This window comes from Equus asinus, chromosome 1, assembly GCF_041296235.1.
Source record: "Equus asinus isolate D_3611 breed Donkey chromosome 1, EquAss-T2T_v2, whole genome shotgun sequence".
NCBI classification, from domain to species: domain Eukaryota; kingdom Metazoa; phylum Chordata; class Mammalia; order Perissodactyla; family Equidae; genus Equus; species Equus asinus.
The window spans coordinates 140800306-140818927 of NC_091790.1; the positions used below are offsets into that span (position 1 = coordinate 140800306).

General features: G+C 39.8%; 1 protein-coding gene across 2 annotated transcripts in view; it reads right to left on the reverse strand.

Annotated features, from left to right (window-relative positions):
* Positions 1–587: 587 nt before the first annotated feature.
* The window catches only part of COL28A1 (collagen type XXVIII alpha 1 chain), a 173063-nt gene continuing 155028 nt past the window's right edge, over positions 588–18622 (reverse strand). For both annotated transcript variants that reach the window (XM_014854385.3, XM_014854386.3), the window contains 4 exons: positions 16877–17431; positions 15155–15312; positions 3065–3266; positions 588–1547 (listed from right to left, as the gene is read on the reverse strand). In XM_014854385.3, coding sequence (XP_014709871.2) covers positions 1375–1547; positions 3065–3266; positions 15155–15312; positions 16877–17431 — 1088 coding nt within the window. In that variant the 3' untranslated portion in view covers positions 588–1374. The remainder of the gene's footprint in view (positions 1548–3064; positions 3267–15154; positions 15313–16876; positions 17432–18622) is intronic.

An 18622-nucleotide genomic window follows, 5' to 3' on the forward strand; every position in this document is an offset into this window, starting at 1 on the left:
TGGTGGAGGGGCACACAGGAATCTTCAATAGAATTAGTTATGTTCGGTTCATTCTCTACGTGATGTGTTCACTGGTGCTCATCTTATGTTTTGTAACTTATAAGTATATTGCATATATTATTTGTAGTATCAAATATTATATAGTAAACATTTAAACTACACAAAATTGGTTTTGCTCAGATGGGTGTCCCTCCAGCTCCTCTTTCACTGAGTGTCTTTTTTGTGCCACTGAACTTGAATAAGGGTAGCAGATCTGAAAGAAGAAACGTGTCGTGAGATGAGATATACAAATGCTGTCTGAGCTCAGCTCAGACTAATGATCTTCCCAGACTGGATGTGGCAAAATTATTACAAAGTGACAGAGCCAGTTCTCTTTTACTCTGTTGGGTCATATTTCAGTTTGGTGGCTCATTTTTCAGTGTAAGACCTATCTTTAAAATACGTGCTCAAGAGTGGATGTGGGCTTCAAGCAGTTCTTGCCTGTCAAGTGTCTTCTCATTCCATCCCCCTAAAATTGAAAGTTGCATTGACACATTTTAAAGGAAGGACGGAAAAAGTTCCTTTGTTTAGATTATAATTTTTGTTTTAAATATGTAGTTTAAACACACAATAAAGGTTTTGTTACCAAACGTATTGGAGGAGTGGGGAGTGACAGTGGTTAATCAATTTAAGTCATTTTAGTTCCAATTGATTTTTTAAATCACTTTCAGGGCAAATAAGGCAAAAATCTAACCACCCTCACCACCCCAACTCCTGTCCTAGCCTCTCAGCTGAAAACCCTTCCATGTTGCTGAATTGTCCCCAGGCAGGATACCTTTCCTATCTCACCACCTCCTCTGCACAAACATGCTCCCAACACTTCTGATTCCCAAACCCCAATCCTTCTCCACCACCTACCTTTTGCTACTGGTAGGGCTGTGAGGGGTTTGAAGGACTGGGGTGGGTAGGGGGGACAAGGCAGGCCAGGGAGGAATGGGGGAGTAGGCTAGGGAGGGAATTTAATCCAAAATAATATACAGCAGAGGAATTAACAGGAATCAGAACCCCGCTGCAGGTTGTGGAGTAGACAGAGCCTGTGGATTGAGGTTGCACAACCTGGAGTCAAATCCCCAGCTCCGCCATTTTTGAGTTGGGTGACTGTGACAAATGACTAAACTTCCCAAAGCCTCAGCTTCTTCACCTGAAAAATGGTTAATAATGCCTACATCTAGGGGGGTTGCAGGATTAGATTATGCTTATAAATTGTAAATACTCAGTATACAATCAAATATGGTGCTTTATTCGTATTGGGTGAATATGCTGAAATTACAGAGGTTCTGTATAGGCTTGTTAATAGAGATGTAGATTTGACTGAGTACAGGTTGATTTATTTGCTCATCCTTGGATGCAGACTTCTTGACATTCCTTTTCACTGTTGAATCTATTTCCTGAGCCATTACAGCCACTGAACCAAAAGCGGGCACAAGAGTTGACCTGTTTGTCATAATACCATCGAACCACATATTCGCCACAGTTTCCAGGCTTTAGGGCTTCCAAACATCTAGGATCTAGGGTGAGAAAATGAAAGTGTGTTATTATAGGTTTTTCTTTCACTGGAAAGATGAAAAGTAAAAGCTTTATGAAGTTTATTTTCCACGCACACTAATACACCAACTAAGAAATTATGGTTCAAAGTTAGAGAAGAGTTCCCTGATTCCCAAAACATTTCCTCCACCTGAAACTCCACCATTAGATACTAACTTCTTTGAAAACACAAGCTCTTAATCCTCATGAAACCCCACTAAAAATGCATATTTCCCTAAAAGCATTACACTGAGAGCCTTCATTGGTTAATACTTTTGTGGGGATTAGTTGATAGGAAAAAGATGGGACTTCTTCATTTTGGATTTGATTTAAAATTGAATTAATATTTGGAATGAAGACGATTTGGGCCTTCTGGACACATGCCCTTCCAGTTTGTTTAGAGAAAGCACCACTGCGTCACATGTCACTGTGCCTAGTAAAAAAGGAAAATTCCTTTAACTTACAAAAAAAGTAAAATGAAGGGCCCCCTTTATATCATGATTTTCTTTTAAAAAGAGTAGCTCTTGCAGGACAATAAAAACATGCCCTTCTAGTGTCAGTTTACAAATAAATTTTAGAAACACATCCACTGGAAAAAAAAAAAAAAAGCCAAAGAGAGCTACAACAATAAAGCCATTGTTAAATCTCTTTTTTTTTCACAGTACTCGTTAGTGCCTTGATTCATATCTCCTACCTGAGGAAGTGATTCCCAAGCCAGAGAAGCCAGAAAAAAGACCAAATATGTACTTGCTGAGACCTGTGTTCTTTGAGACCGTTTATATGTATTTTTATATATGTTATATTTATATTATATTTAATTTCTCAATAGCAAAACCAGCCCCCTCTCCATCTCTCATAATCATTTCCCCAGATTTGAAGTATGTCTCAATTCATTTCTTTTCTAAAACTAAATGAAGACTCCTTAGACCAAATGGAAAGGAGCGGTAGATTTTCACAACCTCCACTCTTAAAAATAATAACTAAATAATGTAAATTGTGTAACTTGTTTTCAAGCCAATCCAAGTTTCTTTTGGGCAAGGAGATTGTCTCTTTCACATGTACTTCAGAAACTATGTATATAGTGAAAAATTTCTCTAGATATTAACTCCATAGAAAATATTTTGATGAATTGTAATCTAGATTCTAGCTTCTTTCTCCTTATTCTACAATCTAGGGATTAAAAACACAAATGTCTATATGTGTGAAGTTCACATGCAAGACAATAGGGAATGGTAGGGATTATGGCAAACAGGAGCACACAATCCTAATGGCATTCAAATTTATAATAATAAACTCTATAAGAGCTTTAAAATTTTTATTGACCAAATTTGTTCCACAGCCAGTCAGTTTTCTAATTCTATATATAATAAAGCGAAAAGTGTCTTTTGTCCTCCCTGTTTACAGTCAAAACATGTTCTCTCTGGATGAGATTTTAGAGACCATCCTTCCTGTGCCTTCCTCACATTGTAGATGCAGCAGCTGATTGGCAGATGTCTCTTACCTTTGTATACTAACTTTTCCAGCGGTAAAATCAAAATGGGACTTGGAGTTCTGGTTTCCAGACCCTCTGCCCCATCCTCAGAGGGGCTGAGCAATGCTCCCTGGGTGGTAGCAGCTTCAGACGAAGGAGTAGGGGCCAAGCTGTCAGCCCAGGTCGGCTCTAGAGGCTCTTTCTCTTTGTCCTGGGTTCTGGGGACACTGAACTACACACAAAAAAAGTTCACATTTTTGTTTATGGTGATATGAAATCAAAAAAGCTGGTTAGCTTTGGGGAACATTTAAGGAAAAGTTCAGCATTGCTGCTTCTCTCCAACTCTCCAATATTAATTATTTCAATAAAAGTTCAGGAAATGTCTTGCATCCCAGAATACCCAAGTGGTGAATTTTCCCACCACTTCATGTGGTGAGTGTATCTACACATGCACACATATTTCACTGCTCCGGGCACAGATGCTTTTGTGTCACGCCTTCCGGAGACATCCGCACGCAGGGCCTGAAATTCCTTGAGGTCGGGAGGAATTTATCTTCATCCTTACTCACTGGTATGAGGAGGGAAAATAACCTCTAATTTCCTTAACCTCTTTTTTTCATGGCCTTTTCCTCTCCATTTCCTAACACTACAGAACTAACTATATCACAGAGTATCTACTGCAAACTCAAGGAATTTTGAGATTGGGAATTGGGGTGGCAGAGGACAATAGTACGGCTAAAATAAAAGCAATCACTTTTCATCTCATTTGATTATTTAGCCAAATCGCAGCTGACAACGCCTTTGCCTGCCCTTCCTGTCATCCAGACTCCAGATAGTCCCAAATGCTACAGGATCCTTAGCTTCTAGGAAGTTCTGAGACAAGTTTGCTTTCTAAGGAACAAAGAATCATAATTTCAAGACCAAGTTTCCTGGACTAAAATTTCCAAGTTTCATCTAAATTTATGATATGTAACGAGACAAGGAAGAAAAAATGTTTTGCTTAAAAAAAAATCACGTCAGTTATTCTTGACTACGATTGCCAGGAGCTAGGCCAATCTTTTATGGGACCAATTAAATTCTATTTTTTTTGGATCCCAGCTACTTGGAGTTGAGTCAATCATTCATCTTAGTCCTGGCCCAGTACAGCCATTTGCATACTGTCTTTTCTTGTTTGTTTGCTGTTTATTTATCTAAACAGGTAAATTTGTGAACTAGGTAAAAGTCATTTTTTTGACGCTTTCGCACTCAAGATTTCTGTCATCCTGTGACCAGAGCCAGCGGTCATTACCTGTTCCCTGTCATCTAAGCTGTTTTGCTTTTGATTCTGTCCACACACATACAGACACACACACACACAGGCACACAATGGAGGGAAGGGCTAATCAATACTACTACTCACGTATGTTATTTTTACAGTGATTAAAGCACCAGATAAATTACAGCAAGTATTTCCATTGAACGAGTCTGGTCATCAGCCCTATATAAAGGATAGTCAATGCAAGTAGAGTAGTGAATTTGTTTTTGTCTTTGTTTTCTGCTAAGGATGGTTCACCCTGAGCTAACATATGTTGCCTATCGTCCTCTATTTTGTATGTAAGCCGCCATCACAGCATGGCTACTGATAGACGAGTGACGTAGGTCCACAGCTGGGAACGGAACCCGGGCTACCAAAGCAGATGCACCAAACTTAACCACAAGGCCACTGGGGCTGGCCCCTAGTGACTTTTCAGTAGTCTCAAGACACAATTTCTCGTACAAATAGAGATAAAACCATGGGTCACTTGAGGTTCCTCTTTCTTTCAGAATGATCTTGAGTGTACATGTGATGCTTTGCATACAACTTTTGTTATAATCATAGAAGTAGAGACTTTTAAGGCTAGAGGAAAACTTTCTCAGTATCTCATTTTCTATGAGGGAATGTAAAGCCCCAAATGAGTAAGGAACTTCCCCAAAATTATTGGTAAGCTAGTGGCAAAATCTGAGAAATGTCTGTTTCAGGAAAGAAATACTGTCATTTTTTTTGGTTGCACGTATTTCACTTTAAGCAAAAAATAAGTTAAAAGAAAAGCTTGACTGAGGAGTAGTTTATCAAACATAAAAGCCAACGGACATTAGGCTGCACTCCAGAAATACTGCCTGTCGGGTGAGAATGTTCCTTTGAGGAAGTAGGCTGGGCAGCACGGTTTTCTTAAAGGCGTTAGCTCAGCCTTTAAATCGTTGCCTTGTTCAAGTCTTAAGCCCTCATGAGTTATTCTTTACCTCTTGTAAGTTTAGGAATGTGTGTTTTCTTTTTCAATCATGTCATCATTTGGGAATTTTGACTGCTGGAGCGTTACACCTCAGTTCCAGAACAAGTGAAATTAATTTTTTTTCATAAATGAGAATAATTTTATCTTTTGGTTCCATGAGATTTCAGATTAGTATTCAAACAAATGCCTAATTGTTATGGTTTGCCATTTTTATAATTTTCTTCTTTATTACAAAAGCAAACATGTTTGTCGAAAAGAATTTAGAAAATCTGGACAAGCAACAAGAAAGAAACAGAAATCACGAGTGATTCTACTTCCTAGAGATAACCACTGTTGTTACTCAGGTGTATTTTTTCCAGTCTTTTTTCTATGTGTATATACTTATTTTTTTTAACAAAAATGTACTATCTCGTTTTCTATGTTTCTTTTTTAAAAACTTAATATATTATAGTTGTTTCGTACACTTTACTATGACTCTATAACACCAGTTTAAATATGGAATCTATGTATAACTAGAATGGCCTTTTTTGAGCATTTCATTTATTTCCTCTTTGTTTTTCTGTTAGAAACCACAAGACTGATTTCTGGGTCAAAGAACAACATGTTTCTGGCTTCCGAGACAAAGTCCTCTCCAAAAAAACTTTATGATTGGGACTTTCACCAGAGAGTATCTTTTCTTAAACTATCACTTCTTACTAGATATTATGATTGAAAAAAGAGATAATTACCAGTTTGATAGGTGCAAAATTCTTCAACTGATCCACAGAGTCCTGCCACAATCTGTCTCCCCCCTGCATTTATAACCTCACCCTTCACTACTCCCAGCATGTCTTGCGATGATCTTCCGTTCCCTCCTCCTCTTCACTCTGCCTCAGGCTCTCAAAGTCATCCCTCCCACCAGGGCCCAGGAGAAGTTGGTCCCCATCAGCAAAATCTCCCTCAATAACCCCATCTCTACTAACATTCCCCTTCCAGATGGTGCGTAGTACCTTCTAATGCTTCTATACTTGACCCTGATCATATAGAAGTTAACCTTTAGTCCTAGTCTATCTTGTATCATTTCTTTTTTGTTTTTTCCTTTTTCTCCCCAAAGACCCCCAGTATATAGTTGTATATTCTTCGTTGTGGGTCCTTCTAATTGCGGCATGTGGGACGCTGCCCCAGCGTGGTTTGATGAGCAGTGCCATGTCCGCACCCAGGATTCGAACCAACGAAACACTGGGCCACCTGCAGCGGAGCGCGTGAACTTAACCACAGGGCCAGCCCCCTATCTTGTATCATTTCTGTTTCACAGGTGTAAATATCGCTTCTTTGATAAGAGACATTAAATCATACCACGTTTTTCTTTTTCTTTTTCCTTTTCTTCCTTTCTCTTTCTTTTCTTTTCTGTTTCCTTCCTTCCCTCTCTTCTTCTTTTTAAAAATCTTTATAGCACAGAACAGAGAATTATGGCCACTGCATGAATTCAGAATGGGTTAGAGGCTTTCTGTTACATTCATCTTTAGGCTGAACTTGATAAGGATATGCAAAACAGAAGAAAGGCAGAGAGAGAGAGAGAGGATGGACTTTGGATTTAATTATTCAGTTGCTTTAGGTTTTAATGTCATTTTAAAATTTAAAAAAAGATTAGACCCTAACATACCTTCCAACTCTAAAAGTGGGATTTACACAGCCCAAACTTTACTGGTAGGATATACACCAAATTAATGGTAGTAGTGGCTTCTGGAGAGAGAAGGAGGAGAAAGAGACTCTGGAGAGAAACAAGCGAGGAATTAAACTTTATCTGAAGCAAGAGCGAGGGAACAAATGGAAACACTGGTTGTGTCTGCGCGGTGGGTACTTAGGTGTTTGTTACATGTATTCTCGGGTTTTTTATAAATCTCAAACCTGAAAACAGAAGACTGCTGACCAGCTCTGCACATTTCTACTCTTGCGACACCGGCTGCCTCGGAAGAGACGAATGGCCCCAGGCCTAAGCAGGGGCTCACCACTGTGGAAAGACAGAGAAGAGGGGACTAGGGACACATGAGGGGCCGACACCTGGAGCGCAGGGCTGCTCCATGCAGCTGGACAAGCAGATGTGTTATCATCATTCACTTTCAACCTTAGAGCAGATCATTAAGAGGAGGAAGACAGATTTTGAGCAGCATCCTAGGAACATAAATGCACGAGCTAAAGGAGGATTACTGACCAGGTGCCACACGATTGCAAAAGGTCGCTTGGTTTCTGATTTCCAAACATTTTCCTCATAATTCATTACCTAGATTCTTGCACATACTACAGACCAGCTCCTCAAATTTGAGCTCATGTCTTCTCTGGATGAATGCTAATGATCACCTACATTAGCCCATGTGTTCAGACTTAGCTCTTCCCGATGGTGCAGATCCAAATATCTCCCAGTTGGCTGTGGGGACTCTGCTCCTGACAGTTGGCTCCTCAGCCAGTGCCTTCAAGGCGCCTGGCTTCTCAGGCTTTTGACCTTGATGGACATTTACCAGGTGATAACATTTCTTTGCCAGGTCTCTCAGCACTGAAGTCCTTAAATTGAATGCTCTTTATTTGCATGTAAGGTTGCTGAGGATGTCAGGAACACCTTGAGTTTGGGCTGCGCCTCCTGTTTACCTGCAGCTTTGTTTTGAGGTAGACTGCAGGAGTTCATTCTGTTTAACCCCCTCATTCTTTGTATAATGCCTTCCATTCTGCCATTGCCCAGTATACCTTTTGACTGTTCTAATCATATGCTTTTAGAACAGGAAGAATATTCTGGTAATAATCCCTTATTTTACAAATGACGAAATGGAGATCTCAAGAAATAGGTGATTCACCCAACGTCAGGCAGCTGTCAGATTTCATTTCTATGGTGTCATTCATTGTGAGAGGCACTATAAATTTTAAAAGCCTTAAAAAAAAAAGACCACAACATGCAAAATACATGCATCCCAATCTCTAAAATAATAGAATAGGAAAAATATAAACTTTAAAGCCAAGGAAATAAAGTATTTAGCTCCAGTACTGAGACTATAAGCCAAGTTTCCTGACTTCCAGGTCTGGGATATTTCTTCAGTTTGCAATATTATTTTTTCTGCTTCATAGGATAGGAGCATCTTATATTTTAAGGGTAATACATATATTATTAGCAAAATATGATACTTACACAGCAACTTCACATAACAATACTAATAATTAGTTGTTACATAGGGTTTTGTCAAGAAGAATTTGAGTTTTTTTGACCAGCACAGTGAGAGAGTATTAATTTTATTTTATAAATAAATAAATCATAGTTGACCAATATAACCACGGCTTAGTTATACTTGGCTTAGTCAGGGCCACTTAAAAATGATTAGATTTGATTTCAGTAAATCAACTTAATTTTCCTGACAGTGGAGATGCTAGTAAACCAACACTAGGCTTAGCCCCATGTCTTTTGAAAGCACTGATTATGGCCTTTGAATAGGCTACTTCATTTAATAGTCAGTATAAAACAACTGAATAACCTATGAAATTTTACTTGAATAGGACATTAGGAGAAAATATAAATGAACTCAAATATTTATGTCTTTTCTCCTAATCTACTCTCATAGAGGCTTAGTACTAAGTTAAAATATATGCCATGGTTTTATAGACAGGTTTTTTAAAAAATCCAGCCAAAATGGAATTACATATGAGAGATAATTCAATGATGTTATTTTTTAAAGAGTAAAAAATAAACAAAATGACACTATCAACAGGTAATGGATAAAATGGAGAAGATGTAGAAAAGAGAGGACAAGAGTTTTGAGTTTAACAATATATTAATATAGACAAGAAATGATGAGGCCCTGATCTACAAAAGTAGAAGTATGGATGAGGGGAAGGAGGTTGATGGCTTGGATAGAGGGATGTTAAGAATAGACCAAAAAAGACAGTTCCAGTGAGTATGGAAGATGAAGTAAGGAGAGAGCTACAGACTAGCCCAGGTTTCTTGTCAGGTGCCTAACTGGTTGGTGAGACTATACTTAGGAAGGAAATGTGCAGGAGCAGCCCTGTGAACATATTCTATGTTGACTGCCATGGGACACCCAGAATAAGAGGTACAGAGACAACCAAAACTATGACTCAGGGGCCCAGGAGAAAGGTCTGGGTTGGAGAGGCAGATTTGAGAGAAGGTAGCAAATGTGGCTCTAGAACTCAGAATATGGAACAAGAAGAGAAGAAGGCTAAGGACAAATCTCAGAAAAATTGAGTTTAATATTTAGGGGGTTGACAGAGAAAGAGAACCCCCCAAAGTTACTGAGAAAGAATGCTCAGCAGGTCAGAGAATAATAGAGAGAACTCTCAAAATCAAGGAAAAGAGTGGCCATGTTGCCATATGCAACAGAGAAATTAAGTAAGAATGTGACAGTAAGATTTGGCAATTAGGAGGTCATTGGCGACTTTTCCAGCAGAGTTTCAGTGTCATGTTGGAAGCAGTAGCCTGACTTCAGAGATTTTCCTAAGTGAATGAGAAGTGAAGAAGTTGAGAGAAGGGGCCAGAGGGAGAGAGAGGGAAGCAGAGCAAGGGTGTGCGTGTGTGAGAGAGAGACAAAGACAGAGACAGAGAGAGACAGAGACAGCAGAGACTGGCCAATGGAATAATTTTATTACAAAAAGAAAGAGGATAGTAGCAAGAGGGACATGTGAACTAAAAGATGGTTGGGGTATTTTTTAGGTGGAAGAGTCTGAAGCCCATTTACTGACTATAGGGAAGGAGTCAGAAATACTGGCGGGAAAGGGCACAACGGTGAAGCAAGGTCCTGGTCTTAGAAGAGGCGGAAGGGAATGGGCCTCAGAGCACAGGTAGAGAACTAAGAGGTGTCCCATCAGAGTTGAGGATAGAGGCTGAGGTCAGTTTTTGGAATGAAGGGACACATCCAACTCCAATATCCAGTCAGAACCTGCCCAGGTCTCCAGTTCTTGAAAAAATTGCCAGAGGAGCCCCAGTTTCAGAAGTTGCCTTCTTTAGGAGGATCTTGATATGGAGTAAGAATGAGTAAAAGTTGTGAGGAAAGGAGAGTAAGAGATGAGAGAGATGGCAAGAGTGATATGGACATGTAGATCGTTGAGCAGCGGGTGTGATAATGATGCGAGGGGAGAAATGAGGCAAGTGGGATGAGGACCAGGGATAGGGTTTCACTAAAAAAAAAAGCAGACAAAGAGAGAGTGGGACGGCCGCTGTCCTAGTTTTCTGTAATTCACATGAGTATGGAATATACATTTCCTCCTTGGAAATGAGGAGCCTGCATCCTAGACTTAAGGCTAGCATTCACATCCAGATGGTCTCACAGGGAGGGAGGAGACTCACAGCTCCCCCTTTTCCTCCACCTCTCCACCTGGTGGAGGAGCAACCCAATGAGACTCTAACTAAACTAGCATGCCTACCTCCATCACTAGGTTGCTGTGGAATCATTCTGCATAGGAATCCCACAGCCTCCTTTCTACAGAGAGGAAGAAATCTCTGCTACCAGTTTAAGTTATTTGCAATCAGGGATCAATTTTTCACAACACAAAAAAAGAAGCTTAATGGAAAGAATAGATGGGGCTTCTTTCCTTTCTACTCTTTCAAGGGGAAAAAAAAATCTAGAATATTATTACAAGAAACCAGCTCCAGTGAATAAACACCCTGCATGTTGACATCACTTTATTTATTAACGCATTTAGAATGACAAGAAGTGACTTCATGCAGGAAATTAATATGCTCATTTGCTGAATGAATCATGACTGGATATAACCAGTTGGTCAGATTAAATCATGTTTACTTGAGTCTATTGTCCCACTCCCATTTATATCCCAGAAATCTTAACCCAACTGGCCAAACCCAGAGATATGAAGTGCCAACATTATTAGTCCCATAAAGGATAAGGCTTTTTTACATATACAGTATAACTTGTTTATAACAATCTTGTTTATAACAGTATAACTGATGTGTTTTGTTGAAGGAAATCTTCAGATTTCTTTTTTAGTCCAACAGTCAGTATAGCATTCATTTGGCCAATAAGTGTTTATTGAGCATCTACTATGTGCAAGACAAAGCACAATTTTAGATCACAAAGATTAATTAGACACAGATCATGTCCACAGGGAATTTAAATCCATTAGGAGAGTCAAGGTCCATGCATAAATAATTATTAACAAGGTAAAATGTGATAAATTCCAGGAGAAACTATAAATTTTCCTGAGATTTCAGAAGGACAGAGTAGAATGGATGTACATGTTTAGCTCCCCAAGACTGGCCTGAAAAAGCAGTAGGGCAGGGTGTTGCCTAAGTGTTATGAATTTAGTAGAACATGGGAAATCCTTCTACTTTCCACATTTCCCAACATACCTGTTCCCAGAAGTTTAGTGTACAAGTTCATTCCACAATTAGATAAAATACTTAAATGTAAGTCCTTCTTGGAGATAGAAACCCATTGACTTAGATTTCATATAAAAGTGTAAATAACTGATATCAGATTTTTCCCTAAGAATGGATTTTGAAAGAAGAGGAAGGAAGGGAAGAGCTAGGTGTCTTAAAGAGTGACAGAAGAGCCAACAGAGAAAGGAAATAGAGACACAGAAAGGAAGACAGCACTTCTGACATCATCACTTACTCATTTTGCAGTATTGCTGGGGAAGGCTTGGCAACAATCTGAGAATTGAAAGGTTTTGACAGATTCATTTTGCTTTAGATGTTTGGATACTGTAATTTTACTTTTAGAAAAAGGCAGATGTGCATGCACAGATATAGAAGAATGTTTTTGTATTTATGTGTGTGTATACATTATATGTACATATGACAGCAATATAAATGTGAATATAAATGCATGTATGTTTGTTCAGACTAAATATCTGTTAGGAACATTGATTGTTTAAAAATTCAATCTTGCCTTGGTGCTTATACAAAGGGAGCCAGGGTGAGAAGGTCTAGAGACAAGAAGGGCTGTCCAAGAAGCTCAAGTTCATTGCAAGCTCCCACTATCTCAGTTAGAGGCGCCCTATGGAGACCTAGCTGATGCTCAGTTCCCCTCTATGTGACTCTTAGTGTTATAAATCCAAACTATTTTGGATGTTCTCTTCTTATAGCCTCCCCTCCCCAGCTACTAGAATGCTTCATCTTTCATAATCCATTAACAAAACTTATCTCTCAGGGTCATCAAGCTTCTTGGGTCATGACACCAGAGGATAGGGTCTGGCTGTTCCTCATTTTGTCATAAGTGCCTTGGATGTCCCTTAGGTACCTCCACTTTACCTGGTACAAATTAAGCTCATTATTTTCCTCCAAAAATACCCCGCTCTGCCTCCTGTATTCTCCATCTCAGTAGATGGTGTTTCAGTTCACCCCATCTCCAAACCGGAAATCCAACTGTCCTCCTCAAACCCCGCCACCCCAACCTCTAATTCATCAAATCACTAAATCCTGTTCATTCTGCCACAGAAATGGCTTTCCAATCCATGCCTCCTTTCATTCTGACCACCCCTGCCTTAGTGTAAGGCCTCATTATCTCTTACCTGGATTATGGCTCCTCGCATCCCAGCCTCCAGTCTCCTCTCCTCCCCCTCCTATTTATCTTTCACACTGAAACCAGGGTTATTTCCCCTGTGAACCAAATATGACCATACGACCCTTGTTTTAAAAACTCCTCTGTTTTCTCGTGGCTGCCTGTATGGAGCTTGACACATAAAGCCATTTATACTTAGTCCTCAAATTATCTGTCCAGCTTTAACTCTCACCATTCTGCCACACACACACCTTAGGCTCCAGTTAGACTGAACTTGTCCTAATTTCTTGAAATGCCATGTACTTTGGAATCCCCCTTTGCCCATATGTTCCCTCTGCTGGAAATATCATTGCCCCTACTCTTGCCTTGAAAAACTCATATTTATTCTTAAAATGCCACCTTTTCTATAAAGCCTTCCATTACTCTGCCCTGAAATTAATTGCACCATTTCTTGTGCTTCATCCATGGCTTTGCTAAAGTTCTTAATACTTCTTGTACTTATCCATCTCACTGATAGACCATGGATTTCTCTCGGGCAGGAACTGTGTCTTAAGAGCCACAACCTAGCACAGTAGTAAATGACCAATACATACTACTGGAATTCATTGGTTATGAGGAGAGCTCAATTTAAGTGCCACTTGCTCGGTGAAACCTGAGTTTGCTCTTGTGTATGAAGTGTTTAGAAAGGGAAATGGGTTCACCAGGAGAGGGAAATAGTGATAAGTTATACAAGCAGGCAAGGCTCCAGGAGCATTCCATGCTCAAGAGGAGATAAACTGTATACATTATTATCTGTAATGTACTTTAAAATGCCCAGTAAAGACCAGGGTTAGCAAACTCCTGCGGGCCAAATCCTAGTCTGCATCTGTTTTTGTAAACAAGCTTTATCAGAACACAGCCATGTTCATTCACTTAAGTATTGGCTACGGCTGCTTTTGCACTTCAAAGGCAGAGTTGAGTAATTGGAACAGAGATCAAATGGCCTGCCAAACCAAAAATATTTACTATATGGTCCTTTATAGAAAGAGTTTGCTGACCCCTGTTATGGATCCCGTGGTATAAATGTGTGTGTTAATTTCAATCTGCAATCCAGGAGCAGTCTGTTGCCCTAACTGGAATTGCCCATCTCAGAGTCAGTTAGTGACTAAATAGTTGATTAAATACTATTTATTATTTGATTAAATTTATTACTTTATTAAGTTTATTACTTGATTAAATACTATTAAATACTATTTAATCAAGCAGAAATATATTAGAGACTTTTCTGCCCTCTTTTGAAACCCATGAACACCTAGTGAGTCTCACAGTCTGTCCCCTTAGGAATGGCATCCTAGGCCTGATTTCTCAATGGTCCTGTGTCTAACTACTGATCAGGAGGCTTCTTAGGGCCTTAGTCCAACTTAGGTCCAACTAGCTGAATCTTGCTGCTAAAATATTATTGCACTTGCTCATAATGAATCTCTCATGCCCGTGAAGACTTCACAAAAGGACAGCACGGGGACTTCATTGAGCTTACAGAATAGGGGCACGACTGCTATGTGCCTGCTTGCTGAGAACATCCATATGTGTAGTACAGATCAGCCTAGATCTGCCTTAGTTGTAACTTGGCGGGGGGGACTACAGCACTCTCTTACCGTACTGTGGGAGACTATCCAAATTTCACCTAAAAGAACTTAATGGTTGCTCGTGACCTGATTGGCTGAGGTCCATGCCCAGAAGCTTGCTATGAGGACAGTCACATTTGTCTTGATACATTCAGGAGGTAGTCTTTCATGCACATATGATTGGGGCGCTCTGAAGCAAAGCATCCACCTTGTACCATATGCGCGCACAGTCTCCTTCCCTGTCCCCACTCTGGGTACAGAAGGTGGACGTTAAATAAGCAAGAGCGTGGCCTGGAATGTGGGAGAGTAGCAGGCTGAGTGTGTGTGCACTTTGAGGAAACTTGAGAGGGTGCAAAGTGGGGAGTGTATGCAAAAAGAAATGAAGGAGAGCTGTGACCTTCATTTCAAAGGAATGAAAGGATCTACAAAGCATGGCCAGTGCATGATTCAAATAGTGTAGTGCTATTCTGTTCTAGTGGATAGGATTACTTTGGTGGTGGCAGAGGTAATATATAAAAATATTACTTGCAACATTTAATAAATAACTACTTATAAAATATAGAAATATTTTAAAATCTCATATTCATGCTTGCATGCCCCAGAGCTATTTCAGAACTAGAAATCTGGAGACAAAGTGCTAATATTTAGAGCCGAGGACCTGAAAATACACATACCTCAGCTGATTCTTGACAGTGCAGGGCAAGGTGGTCTTCGACATAAAACAGACAGAATACACAACTTTAAGCTTGCAAATTAAGCAAGACAGTTACTTACAGACTCAGAAATTTCACTCTGAGGCTCCGGAGTAGATTCACTGCGTTCTTCCCCTGACGTCCCAAAACCAGGTTGAAGCAGTGGTGAACCCAAAACTTGAATGAGGTAAGAATCAAAATCCTCACATTTTTTTTTAAACAATTTTTGCTTCAGGGTGTCTTTTAAAAGAGAAGTAGAAAAGGAAGAATGTAGGAGCAATGAAACATTACTCAAAACCTGTTTAAAGAGAACTTCTGTGCTCCCCTTAAAATAAGCAGACACTTTCCCATCACTTGAAGTCAACTGCTAGGTAAACTAAGATTTAAGGCATTTTTACATCATCTGTAAGAGGCCATCTAAAATAATTGCATTGAATTGAATAATATATGATGGCCCAAATAGACAAAAGAATGACTTAAATGTTTGTTATCCAAAGTGACAGTTAACTGTGAGCTACGCTGTGGAAGGAACGAGTTTCCCCATAATAAGTTTAATAGGCAATTATCTCTGGTTTTAGGACTAGCAGAAGACCAGCCAGTCCAAAAATATATTCCTCCCTGGCTGGAACAAATTACTAACTCCTTTGGTTAAGATTATAAAGCTCTTCAATTATTAAAATCTAACTCGTCTCTGAAATATGTAATACTTCTGGCCATTCTAACACATTAACAGCCCGGTGGGATTGAATATATCAGATAAACCCACCAGTCACCCAGCAGGGTGTCAAGGAAATGGGACCCTAGGTTAGAAAGTTCTGGAGAAAGGGGGAAATAGAAAACGGACAGGTTCTGAGAATGGTATGGTATCCTTAGGGCCAGCTGTGCTAGTACCGGGAGTAAGCCTGGAGCAACGTGGAAGGTCTGTGCCAGGCCACGTCAGACCCCACTCTCAGATGGGTGGAGGAGGAAGGAGGAAGCCAAACTGAAGCCTGCAACCATATTAAGCATGAATTTTACTTATTTCACAAGCTTGCTGGGTGTGGGCCCTGCCAGAATAAGTTAATCAGTTTCCAAAGAATTGGAATGTGTTTCATTGTAAAGCAATACTGACTATACTTCAATCATAGATGAGTCAGGGCCTTAAAATGTCTCATTAGGAAATATGAGTTCATGTGAAAGGGTAAAATGGCATAGGGAAGGCCATCAGGTTAGCAGTGACTGTATGATGTATACTCAAAATGTTGTTCTTTACGATAAACTCCTGACATCAACATGTTTACTTTGCATTATCTTTCATAAAAACAGAGAATAAAACATTATCTATTTTCATACGAACACAGAATGTATAACAGAGAATACAACAGAATAATTCCAGCTACTTGTGTTTCTCATCTCTTTAGATCAGTATAATTTTTTTCCATTCATCATGTACTTCTTAACTCATTTTGATTCTACGGTTATTTTCTGCCTTGCTGTTGGCTAGATTTGTCTCTTATTCAAGTTAGGTAACTTTCTGAACATTAGCTAATCTCAGCAACACACCCAAGTCCTATTCTTTCTTTCCATTCATGTCTTTCAACTATAGATACTCCAGTTAAACAATTTCAAGGCCAACTCAGCACTTATTATGAATGAATAAAGACGAGATTGTACTCTCTAATCAGGATGATACTAGACGTTTTTACCTTCTAGAGTGTGCATAAGCCTCATTAGCCTCCTGATTTCCATTTTTGGTCAGGATAATCCAGTGATGTGGTACTTGGAAGGACAATGTAAATTCCTTTCCCCTGGAGCTGAGTCTTACCTTGTAGGGTAATGAAGTCATCAAATTGATAAACGTGCTCACTATCTGGGTCAGTAGCAATTAGATTCATTTCTTTGTGGAACATTTCAAAGTTGGGGTCATTTCTCTTTACCACCCCAATCACAAATATTTCCACACTGGCGTCACTGGCGTTCTTCACCACCTCTGTCAGATTCTTTTCATCTCGGGTATCTGTCTGCCCATCAGTGATGACCAAGGCCACCTTCTTTACACCCGGCCTTGCAGCTTCGAACATGTGGTTGGCTGCATGGAGAGCTGTGGCTGTGTAGGTACCTTCCCCGAGATACTGCATGTTGTCCACTGCCAGCTTGAAGTCGTCCTTGCTGGAGAACTGTGTCAAATGAGCCACCATCTCCACCTTATGGCTATAGTTGATTATGCCTATGCGGGCTGTGTCAAGGTCCAGAGCAACCTGGTCAGTCAGGGTCTTCACAAAATTCTTGATGATCTGAAAGTTCTCTGGCCCTACACTTTCTGAGCTGTCAATCACGAACAGCAGCTCTAGCGGAGTCTCTTTGCATTTGGGCCCACAACCTAAAAGATGAATGTTGAGATAGAAACATTGCAGGAATGAAAATCAAAACATCACTGATTAACATCAGATTGGTGGAGGGAAGGGAGAGACAGGCAAGGATGAACCCAAGACCTGGATTCTTACCTTCCTTTTCTGTTACTGTGAACACAGTTGACAACTGTCTCCATTCTAGTTTCTATACCTGACTCTTTTTCAAAAATAATTTCTTACAAAAAAAACCCCAAAACACTGTAGATGACAAAATAATAAGCACCTATATGCCAATTTCGCAGATTAAAAACTAAACTACAGTCACGTGCTGCATTACACCATTTCTTCCAACCATGGACCACATCATTAAAGGCGGTGGTCCCAGAAGATTTAGTACCATATGGCCTAGGTATGTAGTAGGCTATATCATCTAGGTTTGTGTAAGTACACTCTATGATGTTTGCACAACAACGAAATCACCTAATGATGCATCTTTTACAATGTATCCCCATCATTAACCGACACATGAGCGCATTTTTAAGAGTTGGCATCCCCTGTGTATGCCCTCCTGATTACATTTACCACCCTCTCCTGAAGAGATAACCACTATCCTAAATTTGTCATTCCACCATTTGTATTTAATCTGAATCCGAAAGCTAATATTTCCGTCTTCAACCATATCCTTATATGAAAATGGATATTTGCTCATTGGCATGGCCAATGGGTAAAGTAATAGGATGAAATTTCTTAATTGTGAGGAAGGTTAGTGCCTTTAATTGTACACAAGAATAGCTGCACCTAGCTACTCTAGTTTATGTCTCCAATCACTTACAGTGACAACTAAGGTGGCTCCCATTTATCAAGGAGGCCCATCCATACTATGAAACCTTTTGAGGATAATGATGTCAGAGAATGCTGGTCAATAAACAACATCTGTTTAGGGTTTACCATTCAAAGCGGTTGCCGGGGTCACCAGGCAATAAGAATGATCAGGGTTCCATTGGGTTATTCATATCATGTTGCCCAATAACGGTACCACAAAAAATCATGAGGAAAATTGGTACCATTTTTCCAGGCTTCTAGAACTCAAAAGCTATGTCTAAGCTGGCCTGTCACCATACAGAGTTTCAGGTTGGTTCTTAAAGTTTAGAAGTCTTGAGGACAAGCCAGTTCTGGGGCTCTGTGTATAGAAGGGCAATGATATTTCTGCCTCTGTCCAT